A 19,071-nucleotide genomic window follows, 5' to 3' on the forward strand; every position below is an offset into this window, starting at 1 on the left:
CTCTGAAAAAACCTCCCTGAGACTTGGCAGGGGTTTAATGCCCATGATTCGACCTCTAACATCATCCAATTCCCTGTTTAGTCCTAGGAAAAACTTGAACAGTCTCTTTTGTTCCACAATTTTCCTGTATGTTGCTGCATCATCAAAACATTTCCATGAGTGAGTCTCGAATAAGTCAAGGTGTTGCCAATACCTTGTGAGTGTGTTGTAATACTGAGTAACCGTCTGCTCTCCTTGGCGGAAGTCATGTAGGGCTGATTCAACCTGAAAAAGTTCTGAAGTATTTTCAAAACTTGAGTAAGTTTCTTTGGCTGCATCCCATATGTCCTTTGCAGTCCTAAACAACAAGAAATTTTCACCTATGTCATTGTTCATGGAATTGATAAGCCATGACATAATCATGCTGTTTTCAATCTTCCACTTCCTGAAACCCGGTTCTGTAGTTTCTGGCATGACTGCTTCTCCAGTGAGGTACTCATCCTTTCCTTTACCGCAAATGAACAGCAACACAGATTGTGACCACTGTAAATAGTTATGGCCATTTAATTTGTGTACTGTGATGAGAATAGGAGAGGAATCACTGCCACCAAGGTTTGGAATTTCAGATCTGCCCCCTGATTCTGGTGACGTGACGCTGGATACTTGTGATGATGCCATTCCGTATTTTGTCATGAACCGGAAAGGTAGAAGAACACTTCCCAAGGCACGTGCAGGGATTGGAGTTGAGAAAAAATAGCCGGAGGACGTCGGAAAAACTGATCGGAGGGCCCGCGGAGGCAAAAGAACCCCAAAAGAGGCCCGTGCAGGGCTCGGATGGCAAAAACAGGTACGAAGGGTGGCTGGTCGGCGTCAGGCGAGCCTGGAGTAGGAAGCGCGTCGCCGGAAAGTGGCGCACGCGCCCTCACGCGTCGGCGCGTGAGATGCAGTCGCCGGCCGGAAAAACGCGCGTGGGCGGCGCGTGGATGGTTTTCTGGCTCCGGTGCTTTGGGAAAAGTTGGAGATCTCCTCCAGGCGCTCCTTGTGGTGTGAAAAAAATCGTCGCTGGAAAAGTCGCCGGCGGTGAATGTTTTCTGACGACAATTCGACCGACCGGAAAGCGTTTTCTCCCTTGGCTCTGAGAACAGGGATTGATGATCGGAATGAAAGATGGCCAGAGAGAGAGATGACCGGATTGAGAGATGGTCAGAGAGATTTGGCCGGAATGAATGATGGCCTGAATAAGAGGTGGCCAGAAGGAATTAGGGTTTCAGAAAACTGGCTCTGAAACCATGAAGAATTTCTGAATTCGTTTATTGATACTTTAGGTACATACCATACACATATATATACACAAAAGACTGAATAAGAAAATATCAATCTAGCTTGATTCTCTCCTAAAATTAGGAAACTGAATCATCCTAAATGATCTCTCCTTTTTTATTCCTAAAATACTTTCCTAAATTAAAACCCTAACTTTGAATGCCAAATTTCAACAAAAATCAATCCTATTACTCCAAAACCGATATTCGGGGAGAGAATAGAATTTGGGAATACCAATTTTAGGAACATAACCGAACCTCAAACATTGAGTTTGTTATTGCTCACAACTCCAACCCTATTTCTCCTACTTCAAGTCTCTCACTCCAAACTACTGAATTTGTAGACATCGAGCCAAGTACTCCTCCTCATCCAAACCAATCTCAGACTGTCAATAGTAGTGAGTTCATTGTCTACTCAAGGAAAAAGAAGAAGTCTCAAGAAGATATAGAGCAATGAACACATTGCGAACTAGTACATGAAATTGAACCAAATTCAGTCCCAAAAGGGACACACTTAAGTAACATTGATTCTTATCTTAATGAGTTAGAAAATGATGAGCTCAATTTGCCAATTGCCAAAAGGAAAGGAGTAAGATCTTGCACAAATCATCCGATTTATAACTTCATCTCCTATAAGAGTTTGTGACCAAAAAATCGGGCTTTTGTTACCAATCTTATGGATATTCGGATTCCCAATAATATCCAAGAAGCTTTACATATACTTGAATGGAAGACATTGATTGAGGAAGAGATCCGAGCTCTTGAAAAGAATGGGACATGGGAGTTTGCTAAACTTTCGAAAGAAAAGAATCCAGTCGGGAGTAAGTGGATCTTCATAGTCAAGTACAAAGTAGATGGGAGTGTTGGTAGGTACAAAGCTAGACTAGTTGCTAAGGGATTTATATGGTCGTACAAAATTGGCTACCAATAAACCTTTGCTCTAGTTTCCAAATTAAACACAATTCTTGTTCTATTGTCGTTAGCCATTAACTGAGATTTGCCTCTTCATTAACTGGACATCAAGAATGTCTTCTTCAATGGTGACTTAGAAGAAGAAGAAGTATATATGGAAATTCCTTTAGGTCTTGAGATTGAGGCAAACATTAGCAAAGGTTGCAAACTAAAAAAATCCCTATATGGTCTCAAGCAATCTCTTCGAGCTTGGTTTGATCGTTTCACCAAGGCCGTAAAGAGATTTGGTTACTCTCAGTGTTAGTCTGACCACACTCTATTCGTAAAACTTAATGTTGAGGGAAGAATTTCCATTATCATTGTTTATGTGGATGATATTATCCTAACTGAAGATCATGTAGAAGAAATATGCAAGCTTAAGAGTTTTCTTGCCCATGGGTTTGAAATTAAAGACCTAGGGAATCATAAATATTTTCCTAAGATGGAAATTGTTGGATAAAAAATGGGTATTGCAGTCTCCCAACATAAGTATGTCTTAGACTTGCTAAAGGAGACTAGGATGCTTGGTTGTAAACCTACAAACACACCTATGAACTACACTACTAAACTAGGAACAGTTAAAGGAAGTGCTTTAGTGGATAAAGGGAGATATCAAAGACTTGTGGGGAAACTCATCTCTCTCTCACACACAAGACCAGACATTGGTTTTTCAGCATGGTTGGTTAATTTCATGAACAATCCAACCAAAGAACATATGAAAGCTTTGTATCATTTTCCAAGATATTTCAAAATAACTCCAGGAAAGGGACTTTATTTCAAAAGAACACAAAAGAGAAACATTGAAATTTTTTCAGATTCAGATTAGGCTGATTCCATAATTGACCGAAGATCAACCTCAGGATTTTACACCTATATATGGGGGAATCTGGTTACTTGGCGAAGCGAGAAACAATCCGTTGTAGCTCGAAGCAATGCATGAGCGAAATTTAGAGTTATGGTTCATGGAATTTGTGAAGGAATGTGGTTAAAGAGACTCTTAAATGAACTGAAAATTCTAGGAGAGGATTCTATGAAGATTTTCTGTGACAATCAACCTGCCATAAGCATCGCTAAGAACCTAGTTCATCATGATCGGATCGGACAAAGCATGTGGAATAGATCGTCATTTTATGAAGGCAGAGATAGAAAATGGGACGATTTCATTGGTTTACACTCCTCCAACTCTCCAAACAGTAGACATTCTTACTAAGGCGCTTTCTAGAACCAACTTTGAAGACTTGAGTTCCAAGCTGGAAATAATCAACATTTACAACTCAGCTTGAGGGAGAGTGAAAATCCAAAAGGTATAGTTGTGCATACAACTATACCGCATAGCTGAACCACCAACTATACCGCGAGTTGTATCTCATATAGTTGTTTCCTATTCTAATTTTATTTCTTGATTTTATAAGAGACTCTCCTAAAATCAAGGATTAGATTTCTTTTTAAAGGTAAATGACCTCAACTATTCATGTATAAATATCGATGCAATAATCAGTTTGAATAGTATGAGAAAAATAAAAAGTTTTTTTTTTTTTTATTCCTCGAATTTCTTCAGTAACTATAGAATTGTACTTTTAGAGATGCCTTAAAATGGAATTAAGACATAACATCCATTTATTTTACATTGAAATGTTTCTTGATTCAGCAAGTAAGGTGTCACAGGCATTACATTAAGTTGCTATAAGCAACCATTTTATCCTCAATTTTACATTTTTGGAATTGCAAGTTTGAGAGGAAATTTTTGCTCATTGTAGTCCTCAAGAAGTTCTAGAAATATGTGAAAAACATGGAAATATTAATATTTATTGGAAATATTGAAAGAGACTTGATTTATATGATCACCCGATATAATATCGCTGGAAAAACAATCATACAGGGCACTAGTTGAAGCCTAAAATGTGAATATTAATACTTTGAATGTCTACTTATACGGTCCAAGTTTAAATCCACAATTACAGTGGAATACTACATGAGAAACTCTAATAGCCATTACATGCTATGCTGTTTAAGTATTATACACTTATTTTTATTTACTTAATGTTAAGAGATAAGTTTATTCCATTTATCGTGGATGTAAAATTAATGTACATGCAGATACGAAAATCCCTTTGTTTTATTTTAGTACTTCCCAAGAGGCTTATTCAAAAACTAAGAAGGATAGTTGCTTCAAGAATTTAGCCTCAAGTATTATTTTAGTATCTTAAATCAGTCCCTCTAATTAAAAATTCCTGGACTTACTCTAAGAATTTTATAAGATGACTACTTCAGTTATAAATTTTGTTTTTTTCTTGCTAAATGGTATTAAAACTTTTAGAATTAGAAAATGGTAGTGATGTAATTATTAATGTGGTCACATTCCTTGTTTTTATTTTTATTTTTTGGTTCATTACGAAAGTGTAGAAATTTAACTCAAAGAATATTATTTAATTTGATATATAAGGGTGGTTATTTGGATTGACAATTATGGGTACACAGGACGGACAGATGTGAAATATCACAGATTCAATTGTTTAGCATATATGACATAGGCTAGGGGCCTCCTATCTCTTGGTGGAGGTTGTATTTAGTGGTGGTTCTTTCTTGAGTGGTAAATAGACAGGGATCTCATCGTTGTCTTTGGAAGGCTATTGCACAAATCTTTCAGGAGTTTTCTAAGTTTACTCGATTTGTGGCAGGAGATGGGAAAAGAATTCGGTTCTAGGAAGATTTGTGGTGGGGGGACCAACCTTTGGGATCCCAATATCCAAGGCTATTTAGAGTAGTCTCGGATAAAAATATTTATATTTCTTCAATTCTCGGTTCTACTCGTCCTTTCTCTTGGAACTTTAATTTCCGTCGTAACCTTTCCGATTTTGAGATAGAAGATTTAGAAAGCCTCATGCGATTACTTGATGGTTTGCATCTATCACCTTTGGTTTCAGATGCGAGATCCTAGCCTTTATATTCTTTAGGGCTTTTTCAGTCAAATCTTTCTTTCTAGCCTTATCCGAATTTTCTGGTTCTCCTCCAGCTTTTCCTACTAAGTTCGTTTGGAATTCTCAAGTCTCTTTCAAAGTCAAGTCCTTTGTCTAGTTAGTGGCACACAAGAAGGTAAATACTAATGACTTGCTACAATTGAGAAGACCCTACAAAACTCTTAGTCTTGATATTTGTAATATGTGCATGAAACATGGAGAATCAACAGATCATTTTTTCCTACATTGCTCTTTGTTGATGGGGTTGTGGTACAGATTATTTCAGTTAGCCAAGATGGATTGGGTTCCCCCAAGGAGCATCTTCGACATGCTATCCATCAATTATAATGGTTTTGGTTTATCTAAGAGAGGGATAGTTTTGTGGCAAGCTGCAAGCATCGCTTTAATTTGGGTTTTGTGGCGAGAAAAAAATGCGAGGATTTTTTAGGATAAAGCAAAGAATTCAGAGTATCTTTGGAATTCTATTCATTTCCTTGCTTCTCTTTGGGCTTTCTATTCCAAGGTTTTTAAGGGGACTCCCCTTAATGTGTTACAACTTGACTGGTTAACGGTGTGCAATTCCAAAGGGTTGGTCTAATCTAGAGAGTTTGTTTGTTTTTTTTTTTTGTGTATTTTCTTGTTTTTGTATTCTTGTAGTTTAGTTTTCTTTGGTGGGAGGATTCCTCATCCTTCTCTTGTACTCTTTTTTTCTATCGATATATCCCTTTGTCGTTTCCTGTCAAGGAAAAAAAAAAAATAGACAGGGATCTCATGGCTGGTTTTTTGGTTTCTTTTTTTTTTTTCTTGGAAGTCTTTCATGCAGCTGTAAGTTGGGGATCCATTCTTTAATCTTTGGTTCTGAGTTGGGACGCGAGAGTGGCTGTTTGTAGGGAGCTATGTTTTTTCTCTAGTCTTGTAGTGACCACCCTGCATATTTATGCTTCCTTTTCTGAAGGGAACCCCTTGCCCTTCATTTTTATCTTCTATTTCTTAACATGGTTACAAGTATGCTTTCTTTTTAAAAAATTATGGAAGTCAATTAGAAAAATTACCTTAATATGATGTTGGTATGATTCCCCACTGATTTTTTTATTTTTTCTTTCTTGAAAAAAAAAAAATCCTTCTGGGCAGCCTGAAAGTTTCCTTTTTGTTTGCCCTCAAGACCTAGCTCAAGTGGTAAAGGGTTGGGGAGGGTTTGAGGGAGGTCCTAAGTTCAAGTCCCAATGGGGACAAAAAATTTACCTATCCAAAAAAAAAAAAAAAGCAAAAGTTTCCTTTTTGTTTGCTTTTTATCTTTACTTTTGAAATAAGGGAATCTTTTCCTTCATTTTTCTTTCCCCCTCTCTTTTTCTAATATGAGCCCACCACTCTACCTTACAGCACTGAAATGCTGGGAAGGCTCAAAATCGGGAACTTTGGTTCAATTCTAGTTGGTATTACCATTAAACTACATCCTGGGGCCAAAACCATATCCTTCATTTTTACACTTTCTTTATTAGTAGTATTCTATGTTTCCTATAAGTATAAATGAGGAAAGTATGAAATTTCTCAACCCTATACCCAGTTATCTGCACAATGTGGCAGTACAATTGAGTGGAACCTTCTTGGCTTTTATATTTATCATGTGCCTGAAATGATTGGAGAGCCTAAAAATAATCTAAAAAAGGCCAATGGAAGTTGTTTCAATGACACTGCCGCTAAATTTAATTTTAACATAAGATTTATAACTTGCCTATCCAAAAAAATAAAATTATAGAAAAGAAAAGAAAAAAATTCAATTATGACACAAGTAATTAAACTGGATAGAACATTTTTTATTAAAAGACGGGAAACAGAACCAGTGTAGGTCGTCTCTAAACAGGAAAAGGCAGGTTTGCTGCTGGATGTTATCAGTAGTTTTATAATGAGTTATGAACTTCGGCATGCTTGATCAAATAATTTTACTTATACAGTGACCTAAGCTAAATAAGCTATACATGTCATTCTGCCCATTGTGATAATCAAGGCCCCTTCTACAATGCCTACATTTTGTTTTGGGATGGTTACTTTACTGGAAAAACAAAAGAAACATTACTACCCAAATCTCTTTGGGAGGCTTTCAACATCATGGATTCTCTTCCTAGAAAATGGTGTCAGTAGAGATGTGTTTTGTACATTAAGAATATTCTAACAAGTTTTTGACTTTATTTTCTTCATTCATTGTCATCCTTTTCTTTACTGGTTCAGAACTCAACTTTCACCAATCTTTGAAGTCTAAAATGTGACCATCTACTCATGTATCCAAAACCAGGTAATTGGGATTACTACTTGGTTGAGTTTTTATTTTTACTTGTTTTGCAGGCATATATCAAAATTGCTCAAGCTATCTCATCTCGTCCTGTAAGTTGACATTTTCTTTAAGCAAATTAACTAGGAGTATCATATGTTTTGCTATGTGAGATTTATCCGTAGTAACCACCCTGATCCCTCCCCCTGCACAGAAATTAAAAGAATTGAGAAGAAGCACAGATAGTTTGAGCTCTTTTCCAGCAGTTGCATTTAAGTTGTGTTGGTATTCAACATAAGCATGTTTGCAAAATTCTTTCTTGTAGGATCTGATTCCGCCTTCATATCTAGATCAGCTTTCACTTTTGCAAGATCGAATAACACCATTTTCCAATGAAGTTGCTTTCAATACCATAGAACGAGAACTTGGACTGCCAATTGATAAGCTGTTCTCAGAGATCTCTCCAGAGCCAGTGGCTGCAGCATCTCTTGGGCAGGTTTACTTTCAATTATACTTGGTGCTTGTCACCTTGGGATATGTTGCCTATTTTTCTTCAAGATTGAAACTCATCACAGACCCTCCATAACAAATTTTTTTTTTTAGGTTTATCAAGCTAGGCTTTGTCCTAGTGGTCAGGTTGTTGCTGTCAAAGTGCAGAGGCCTGGGGTTCAAGCTGCTATTTCCTTGGACATATTAATCTTGCGTTTTCTTGCAGGGTTGGTTAGGAGAGCAGGCAAATTGAACACTGATCTTCAGGTAGCTCTGCAGTACATAACTTTTGTAAAATTGTCTGTACATTTGTATTTGTTGCAGCTAAGGAATGAGATTCCTACATCCCACTAACTAGTTGTATATGGCATTGCTGATAATGCCTGTACCAACTCAAGGGACATGATTGTGCCCATTGAAGTGCAATAGAAATTAGTTTCATAGACCTGTCCTTTATTTTAATCTAGCTATAATAATTAAGCATTACCTTCAATTTTCAGGCAGTTCTTGATGAATGGGCATCAAGTCTTTTCCGGGTATGCTTTGGATCCCTTTGTGTTATCCTTGTGCTTCAATTATGAAATCCTGATGTTTCCAAGAGTATGCTATCACTTGGAGCAGAGTTTATTTAGAGGAGAATTGTCACTTTAACCAGATACCCTTTTGACTTTGGATGAGTTTTGGTACCCTGCTACTGCCCTTAGTGATAATTCTACTGCTCTGTATTTCCATGCTATCATTTGAAATTATGTGTGTGTGTGTGTGTGGTAGAGGAAACAAAAATATTTCATTTTGTGGATCAATCTCAACTATGGATCACACCTAGATTGGGCTGTGTTTGTGTGTGTAGTAGAGGGAACAAAAATATTTCATTTTCTGGATGAATCTCAACTATGGACAACACCTAGGAGGGTGAATAGGTGTTTTAAAATCAATTTGAGATGTTACCTCACAAGTACTAATCACTGCCTTGATTTTTCAATATTTTGGTTGTTTTTTTCAATCTCATCAACAAACAAGCAAAAGCACAAGGAAGAATGGATCCACCAATACTCTCCTAAAAAAGTAGTCAATGCAATCCACATGCAAATGGGTCAACACTCCCCAACCAATATTTATAAGGCATTTCAACTATTCAAAAACACATTTTTCAAATATATATTACAATCAAAACCAAAACATAAATTATTTCACACTATTCTAAATGTTAAATGATCTAATTTTAGCTCATTTCCTCAATCAGCCAATGTAATAAATCAATGGAAATTTCATAAGTTAAGATAAAATAATGAAAAGATGAGATAGAGATAAAGAGACAATAACACCAAGATTTAACATGGAAAACTTCCGAAGAGATAAAAAATCACAGTTCTATAAGTGATCAAAAGCATCCACTAGGAAGAAAATTAACCAAATACAAGGATTTACCTAGCTCAAGCCTTCAGTCCTCTCTCGGACCATTTGCCTAGTACTTTCGAACTTCAGCTACCCACTTTCTTCTTCTAAAGTGTACTTGGGGTCTACATTAAGTTTGAACTCAGTTTCTTCTTGCATCTGCACAAAAAGATATTTTGGTTTTACCCCAAAGATGACCAATATGAGAGTACAGATGAAACCTACATTGAATCAACTCATTTTGAAAGAATTTTTCTCACTTAAAAGATTATTTTCAGCTCAAAATCTATAAAATTTACTTTGAAACCAAACAACCCCCAAAATAGGTAAAGAACTTGAAGCTCAAGGTAGGCCACCTAGCTTCACAACTGTTCAACCCTCTTCTAGAAATAGGGCTTAAATACTAGGGTTTTAATCTTCATTAAGCACTTCACATTTGTTTGAAAACTGTTAGCGTTCTTATTATTATTATTATTATTTTAGTTATTTTATTGTTTAGATAGGTGAGAGAATAAAGGGTGCTTCGTATTTTTTAGGAAGTTGGTTTCTATTCCAATCTGCCGAGTTAGTAGAATAAAAAGGGCATATTATTGAAGATTGTATTTTTTTATGGTTTTGATGAATTAAATGCAGTGCTTGAGATTGTTTCTCTCCTTTTATTAGTTTTTTCAAAAACAATGAAGATTTCATAGATGTGATCAAATCCTGATTGATTAGATGAGAGTGTGAAATTCTAGGTATAATACCCTTTAGCATGATCAATCGGTAATTGATCCAAATGTTATAAATACAAAATTTGACACCCTTAAGCTTCAACTCCAATTTTCAAAAAAATAATAGCAGTTTAAAATTTGGTTGATCAATATTTGATATCAGCCATCACCACAAAAACACCCACCATTTCCTCTAGCAATCTTCATTCATGAACACTTCAGAAATGACAAGAGTCCAAGGGAGGATTTGAATTAATTGAGTTAGGAGAGCACAATGGGAATTTTTTAACCTGAAATTGCTAACACACAGAGACAATTACACATTTCATTATAAGGATTTGAGTGTTAAAAAGGAAGAATTACATATCCTTAGATTAAACAAAAAAAATAATACTAATAAAAAAGTGCTACCCAAATTAAAACTGCTACCCAGAAAGAAATAATAAAATCTGTTAATTTGTTCTGTATCCTGATTAAATGACCTGCCATATTTGCAAATGTTGTGCTGATTGCTTTTTGTGCTTCTTTGTATGTGTCATTGCATGGTTAGGCAGGATGTGCACTGCTTTCTAACTAGTTTTTGATGATGAAGTTATATGGTCAGAGGTATTAATAAATTGTAGTGCTATGACTATTGGAGCATAAGCTTTGAGGGAAGTACTCAAATATTGGGGCCCAAAAAGTTAGTAGGAAGGTTAAGATCAAATGCTTTCTTTAGTTGGAAAGGATTACTTCATAATTGGAAGAGACTGTTGATCTGTTGTTAGGCAGATGAAGCAATTATATAATGTCCTTGGTACAATCCATGCTCCATGGTCCCTTGGAGTTCTGAAAGTGATGCCTTCTGATTTCTTAAGTTCTTTTGGTTATTATTGCTCTTGGCTATAATCTAATGGTTCATCGAGTTTTCCCATTAATATGGAAGGATAATGAAGTGAGATGGTCAGGCAAAAAGATGCAAGGAAAGGGCAAAAGAAATGTAGTTTTAGCTTAGGTCTTCATTGTATTGGTTCCATAATTTATAAGCCGGAGAGACTGAAGAGATTGTGGTGAGACTGGAGAGATCGTTGTGCATAGGATCAGACAAGGAATGAAGTGGAGAGGTGCTTGGGGAATACTTTGTGGTTAAAAGTTCTATCAAACTGAAGGGGACGATTTATACAAGTACACAGCTGCTCATGCTTGATGATCTGGAATATTTGCAATTATGATTGAAGTGCACAGGATGAGTGTGAAAGAAACGAGGATGTGAGGTGCATGATGGGACATGAGAAAGCTTAGATTAGTAACTGAGTTTATTTGTGAGAATTGAGATTTTAAAGTAGCACAACTAGCACTAGGTAAGAAGACAGAAATCTGATTCACATGGTTTTTGCTCATGCACAGTGGAGGCAAATGTTTGTAGTGTCAGGGCTCATATGAAGGCACTACAAGGACAAGATAATACTGAGAAGGATGTAGGTTGAGACAGAGAGAACCTGCTGGTAACAGAGAATATGGGCAGATAGATTGGAATGGAGAAACAGAATAATTGTAATCCACTATGCTAAGACTGAGGATTGGTTTCACATTTTATTTGTAAATTGAACAGACTCTTTGCTTGAGATCTAGTGGAGAATCTTAATGGAAACTACTTGGTTTCTTAATAGTTCACTAGTTTTCTCCTTTTTATCAGTCTCATTAACAAATAAACATGTATAGAAAATCTCTACACTAGTCAAATGATATCCTAACATCAAAAACTAAGTACTTGTTATACTGAGAGCTTAAAGCCATACAACATTGATATTTGCAAGTCTTTGGGTGGTTGACATGCCTGCAAAGAATGAAACAGTGACATCCACAAGCTACAGTGGATAAGGATTCCCTGCATATATATATATATATAGAAGTTAAACTAAGGTGGGCAGTTGGAAAGTAAAGGGAACTGAATAAGATCCATCAAGGTCAATTTGATAAGGATATAAATGAAAATCCTGCTTTTTTGGGTTCTAGAGATTCTTAAGAAGTGAAAACTGAATTCGGTTTACTATTTTAAGGAACATGGAAGAGTCCCTGCATTACAGGAACTGAAAATTGTGAGAAATATTTCCAATCAAAAAAAATTGTGAGAAATAAGGAAATATGTGGAAGATGAATATTGGGCAAAGTTGTCTTGCTTCTATCAATTATTTTCGTAGAGTGGTAAAAGTGTCTACACAAGTGCTGGCTGTGTTGAAGATTCATGGTTGCATCAAAGATAATCTGTAGTATGCATATTAAAACAAGGTTATTGGTTGATGTGGAATAACTGACAATTGTAAAGGGAGAATCGCAGAGAATAAAACATACAGTTGAGTGTGTGTATAAATATTTTTGCTTGTGAGATCTTCTGCATGAGACATCCTATATTAATATCTCTAAAGATCTTGTTTAGTTAACAATCTCATTTTTGTAACATACATTTCTCCTTGAACCCTCTTTCACTCTTTCTGTAATTTGTTGCATTTCCATATGGGAAGAGCTAATAATTAGATCATTTATATTGTTTTGATCATCTTCTATTAGTCATGAAGCATTTTAAAACTTCTTTTTTTTTTTTTTTTTTTTTTTTTCCTTTAATCCTTTGCTCTAGGCATTTTCTTAGTGCTTCATATTGAATACAGGTAAATCACATTGAATGCAGGAGATGGACTATAGAAAAGAAGCGAAGAATGGGATCAAGTTTAGGTAAGAGTTTGATTTCAGTGCACGTGATATAAATTTTAGTTATGGACAGGTTTCTCTGTGCTCGACATTTTTTATCTTGTTTGTTGCATTATGATGTATTTAACTCCTATAAGTAATGCAGCTTTATGGTCCATGAGATCTCAAATACAACAGTGGGATACTTGAGGCTCAACTCAAGTGGCTAGGGGTTGGGCTTGGAAAAGGGAGGTTCCAGGTCTAATTCATGTAACGGCAGAATATATAATAAATAAAACATAAAATAGAAAAAAAAATTATCAATAAAAAAAGTAAAAAAATATCTCATTTTCTATACTTTCCTCCCATTTAAAAGCTACCCAACAATTCCAATGGTTGACTAGGATGTGTGAACTAGGAATCTATTCTCTCCAAACCTTTAGTTCATCATCTCATTGGAGAAATCTAGCTTCTGTCATGTGATTGGACTTTAACTAATAATATAGTTCACATGGATCATATGAATATTTAGCTTCTCCTTTCAATCTTAAACTGATAGGGTATGGGTCCATAATGTATATTAGTAGTAGGGATGCAACTTGGACGAGTTCAACCCAACCTGATTTTGGGTGGCTTGGGCAGTCCCTTTTTCAATTTGAGTTGAGCTTGGGTAAAAAAGAAAAAAGCTAACTGAATTGAATTTGGGTTGGGATGTCGGGCGACCGAAACTGAATTGAGTAGTTAATAATTGTAATTGGATAATTATATATATATATATATATATCATAAATAATTAAATTTCATATTATATTATTTAATTAGTGGTATTTAAACTTTAATTAACTTTACAATTTAATTAATATTCCAACATTTATCTTGTACTAAATTATTGCAGTAGATTAATGTTGATGAGATTAACATGTATAGATTAATCCTACATACGGTGAAATGTAAGCTTCCATTGGCAAGCTTTTTCTTGGCCTACTAATATATTATGCACTTTTTTTTTATTTGTTTTTGCGTGTGTATGTTTCTTTTTACCTTTCGTGCTACCTAACCTGACCTAACCTAAGTTTTGACCTGACTAACCCATGTAACTTGGCTAACTCAACTAACCCAAGCCTGACTTACACAATTTTTTTTCTAACTTGAGCCTAATCTGACTTCAAATCAAGTTTGGGAAAAAGGGTTTGCGTTGAGCTTGTATTGGGCAGCTCAGCTTACAACTTGGGTTGGGTTGGGCTTCGGGTGGATGTAATTTATTCTTGGGTTGACTATCAACCCAACCTAACCCGCTTGAGTTGCACCCTAATTAGTAGTAGAAGTGGATATGAGACCACAATGTATATCAGTAGCAGTAGTAGATAAATAGATGGGAATAGTTGTCATAGATAGATGGAGGCAATATATATCATGTGGATATTTAGATGGAGGCAATATCCTCTTTGCTAACCCTAGAGAGGAAGAATTGCAAACTCTTAAGAGTTTATTGTTAGTGTTTGGTCAAATCTCTAGGCTTAAGGTCAATCTTGACAAGAGTAATCTTTTTGGCATCAACCTTGATCAAAATCATCTCTCTAGGTTAGCCTTGATGCTTGACTGCAAGGCTTCAGATTGGCCCATACTTTATCTGGGTCTTCCTTTGGGAGGGAATCCAACTGCTTGTGGATTCTGGGATCCAGTGATTGAGAGAATCTCTAGGAGATTAGACGGATGACAAAAGGCTTACTTATCTTTAGGTGGTAGGATAACTCTCCTACAATCTTGCCTTTCCCATATCCCCAGCTACTTCCTTTCTCTGTTTAAGATTCCAGCTTCAGTGGCTGCAAAAGTCGAGAGGATGCAAAGGGACTTTCTTTGGTTAGGGGTTGGGGAAGGCAAAAGAGATCATCTTGTTAGGTGGGATGCAGTGTGCAAGCCAAGGGTTAAAGGGGGTTTGGGGATTGGGAAGATACCTTTAAGGAATTGCGCTCTTTTAGGGAAATGGTTGTGGAGGTTTCCTAGGGAGACTACAACTCTATGGCATCAAGTCATTCTTAGCATATACGGGACACACTCAAATGGTTGGGACGCCAATACTGTAGTCAGATGGTCACACTACTGTCCTTGAAAGGCCATTGCAAAAGTCTTTCAGGATTTTTCCAAGTATACTCGGTTTATCGTAGGAGATGGGGAAAGAATTCGCTTTTGGGAAGATTTGTGGTGGGGGGACCAAATCTTTAAAGACCAATATCCAAGACTATATCGAGTAGTAATGGATAAAAATATTCCTATATCTTCAATTCTCGGTTCGTCTCGCCCTTTCTCATGGAACTTTAATTTTCATCGTAATCTAACCGATTCTGATATAGAAGATCTAGAATGTCTCATGCACCCTCTAGATTGTATGAACTTATCCACTTCCGCTTCAGATGCGAGACATGGTCCTTATTGTCTTCAGGATTGTTTACAGTCAAGTCTTTCTTTACAGCCTTGTCCCAAATGTCTGATTCATCTCCATTTTTCCCCACTAAGTTTGTATGGAAATCTCAAGTCCCTTTCAAAGTTAAGGCCTTTGTCAGGTTTGTGGCACACAAGAAGGTAAATACCAATGACTTGCTACAATTGAGGAGACCCCACAAAGCTCTTAGTCCTGACATATGTAAGTTGTGTATGGAGCAAGGAGAATCAGCAGATCATCTCTTCCTCCATTGTTCAGTGACGTTGGGGTTGTGGCATGGACTTTTTCAGCTAGCCAAGATGGATTGAGTACCTCCGAAAAGCATTTCAGGCATGATGTTCATCAATTATAAAGGATTTGGCAAGTCCAAGAGAGGGGTAATTCTGTGGCAAAACGCGAGTATAGCGTTAATCTGGGTTGTGTGGCGGGAAAGAAATGCTAGGATATTTGAGGACAAAGCTAGGAATTCAGAGAATCTTTGGGATTCCATTCATTTCCTTGCGTCCTTTTGGGCTTTTTGTTTAGCGGGTTTTAAGGGCATCCCCCTTAACGTATTACAACTTGATTGGCTAGCATTGTGTTGATCCAATAGTTCCAATGGGACGGCCTAGTGTATTGTTATTTTTTCATGTTGTTTAGTTTTACTTTTGGTGGGAGGATTCCTCATCCTCCTTTTATACTTCTTTTTCTATCAATATATTCACGCGTGGTTTCCTATCAAAAAATATATATATATTTAGCTTCTCCTTTAAAATTTAAATTGCAAGGATACGTGGGTACAGTAGTATAGTAGAAAAATAAATGGAGATTAGGAGCAGTGGATAGATGGTGACAATATACATCATGCGGATTTTTAGCTTCTCTTGTCAAGCTTAAGTTGTTAGGATATAGGCCCATATATATATATATACATGAGCAATAGGAGTATGGATAAGACTAGTAATAATAGGAGAGACTCAAAGTTGAGGCTCTAGCTTTTATACCATGTTATCATGGTAGATAGATGAAGATAGAAGCAATGGGAGAGTTTTGAGGACTGTAGGGAAGATTGGACCTTAGACCTCTAGCTTTGATGCCATATTAAACTATCAACTTTTTTAGAAGTTTTTAACTTTGATGCTGTATCAAACTGCTGACTTTCCTAAAAGTTGAAGTTGTTTTATTTTATTTTATTTTATTTTTAATTAGGAAAGGCTTAAACTATTTTGAAGTCCTCTAATTTTGATATTGTTTTAAGCTACCAATCTTCTTCAAAGTTTAAGTTGTTAGGATCTAAACCCATAATATATCATGCTGACTCGGTTGTAGTAGTAGGTAAATAGCTGGAGATGATAGTAGCAATGGATAAATAGATGGGGGTAGTAACAATGGATAAAATAGATGGAGATAAGACTATTGGATAAATAGATAGGGATAATAGTAGTCGATAAATAGGTGGAGACAATAGTAGTAGACCTTCATAATATATAGATGGAAAAGATAATGGCAGTAGATAAATAGATAAGGACAACATAATGCATATCCTTTCCTTGGAGTAGTGGATAAATCGATGGGGAGAGTAGTAAATGATACAATGTATAGTGTATATAGTAGTAGGAGAGACTTGACACTCAAGAAGAGTACCAATGGAAGAGGCTCAAATTGGGACCTCTAGTTTTGATATCATGTTAAGCTATTAACTTTTCTAAAAGTTTAGGCAGAGGATTTGGGTCTACTAACACCATCTCCCATGTGTAGCCTTATACTCAGACATGGGGATATTGCACATGTGGAGATACCATATTAAGCTACCAACTTTCTAAAAGCTTAAGCTATTAGGCTAACATCCTTCCTCATCTATAGCCCGATACAAATACAAGGAGAGACATAGCTAGGAGAATAAACAATAGGAGAGACTCGAACTCGAGACCTCTAATTAACCAAACTTTTGATACTATGTTAGGTTATCAACTTGTTAAAATCTTAAATTGTTAGAATATGGGGCCACAATGTATATCAGGTTAATAAATTGAAAACACAAGAACTCCTTTATAATTTTTTATGTAATCGCATGGTCGTGGTCATCGTCATCATCATCATCATCATCATCAACATCATCATCGTCATTGCCATCACTGTCGTCATCATCATCATCATCTTTAAGGTTGGGAAATAAAATGTTAGTAATTGTCTAATTAAAATGATGAATGAGATTAAAGAAGGATTAGTACTGTAAAAATATTCAACATTTGCTTTATCATTTTTAGGATGTTTTTTTGAATTTGTACTTAGACTTGATGGTACAATTTTTTAACTAAGTCATCATCATCATTGTTATTGGGTTGGGAAATAAAATGTTAGTCATTGTCTAATTAAAAGGATGAATGAGATTAAAGAAGGATTAGTACTATCAAAATATTCAACATTTTGCTTTATCATTTTTAGGATGTTTTTTCAAATTTGTACTGAGACACAATGGTATCTTTCCTCAAATTTTCAACTAAGTTAGGATAGCATATAGCTCATTTGACTACAAATTTGCCCTATAGTGTTAAAGCCAAATGCAAAGCCAGGGAACATTTGAATAGTTGCAAGGCTGTGATGGAAGGTATCTCTATATTACTGGATAGGGTGCATTGTAGAGGTAAAAAATTATTAGGAAAAAAATATGACAACTTTATCTACAAATGATATAACAGTTTTAATAACAATAATAATATCATTAAGTAACAATGGAGGAATGATTAATTTTGACTACCCAATACTTGTTTGGAGGAATGATTAGATTCGCCTACCCAATGCTTGTTTGCAGAGAAACACAAACTTTCAGCTGGTTTTTCCTTTAGCTTCAATACTTACCAAAAAAGTAGCTTTCATGTCATTTTTGTATTCAGATTTTATTTTTCGTTTTAATCAATTCCTTTGTACTTAGTTTTAAGCATGGAGGAAAATGTCGCGATATTTCATGGCGATATATCGCCGAAATATCGTGTATCGAAGGGTATCGACACGACATTTCATGGAGAAATATTGGTCTGGCGATATTTCGGGATAAATCCCGAGAAATCGGCGATATCTCGCGATATATAGGTGATTTGGCGATAAATCGCCAATTTTTCCCGATATATCGCATGGTCAACGCGGGTCAACGAAAGTCAAACGCGCTACAGTAAAGTCAAATGTGCTACAGTGCCTTCCCATTTTGCTTCTGAGGGGATTTGAACCCCAAACCAAAAGGTTTGGGGTTCACTCCATTTACCATCCGTTTGGTTTAGGGTTCACTCCATTTACCATCCGGGCAAGCTTGCCCTTGTTATATATTGTGCACTAAATTTACATATACTTAAACTCATTACATAAAAAAAATATTAAAAGAATATTTTAAAGAGCAAATTAATTATAATTATTTTATAATTAAATGCAAAATTTTCTTTTAATTGATTACCAAAAATATAAAAATTATATAATTTTCTTTAATATTTTAATATCATTAATAATTAATTAAATATTAAAAATTATATATATATATATATATATCATAATTTATTTTATATTGTTTAATACAATTGAATTAAATGGATCATAATTTTAATATTAATATATATTTTAAAATTAAATATATTATAATCAAATATCATAATATTAGATGTAATTTAATAATAAATGTACACTTATAAAATTCATATTTTTATCGATGCATACGATATTATTATCAAATATGATAAATCATGTTATACATATATCAAAATTTTCAATAAAATAACTTTAAAATGTCTATTATACTTCTAATTATATTATTATGAGGTTTTCCTTACATTTTCATGAGTTTTTAACAATTTTAAGCCTACCGATATTTTTTTCCAAAATATCCACCGACATATCTTCGATATATCCGTGATTACCGATATTTTCATCCTTG

At 35.5% G+C, this 19,071-nt stretch overlaps 1 protein-coding gene across 2 annotated transcripts in view; it reads left to right on the forward strand.

Moving 5' to 3' along the window:
- Positions 1-19,071, forward strand: part of LOC117905343 (uncharacterized aarF domain-containing protein kinase At1g71810, chloroplastic) — an 80,366-nt gene that overhangs the window by 11,578 nt on the left and 49,717 nt on the right. For both annotated transcript variants that reach the window (XR_004649726.1, XM_034818250.1), the window contains exons 3-7: positions 7,547-7,585; positions 7,798-7,968; positions 8,076-8,228; positions 8,462-8,497; positions 12,735-12,778. Coding sequence is in view for 1 of the 2 variants with exons in the window: in XM_034818250.1 (XP_034674141.1) it covers positions 7,547-7,585; positions 7,798-7,968; positions 8,076-8,228; positions 8,462-8,497; positions 12,735-12,778 (443 nt within the window). In the remaining variant the exon portion in view is untranslated. The remainder of the gene's footprint in view (positions 1-7,546; positions 7,586-7,797; positions 7,969-8,075; positions 8,229-8,461; positions 8,498-12,734; positions 12,779-19,071) is intronic.

This window comes from Vitis riparia, chromosome 18 (genome assembly GCF_004353265.1).
Source record: "Vitis riparia cultivar Riparia Gloire de Montpellier isolate 1030 chromosome 18, EGFV_Vit.rip_1.0, whole genome shotgun sequence".
Lineage (NCBI taxonomy): Eukaryota > Viridiplantae > Streptophyta > Magnoliopsida > Vitales > Vitaceae > Vitis > Vitis riparia.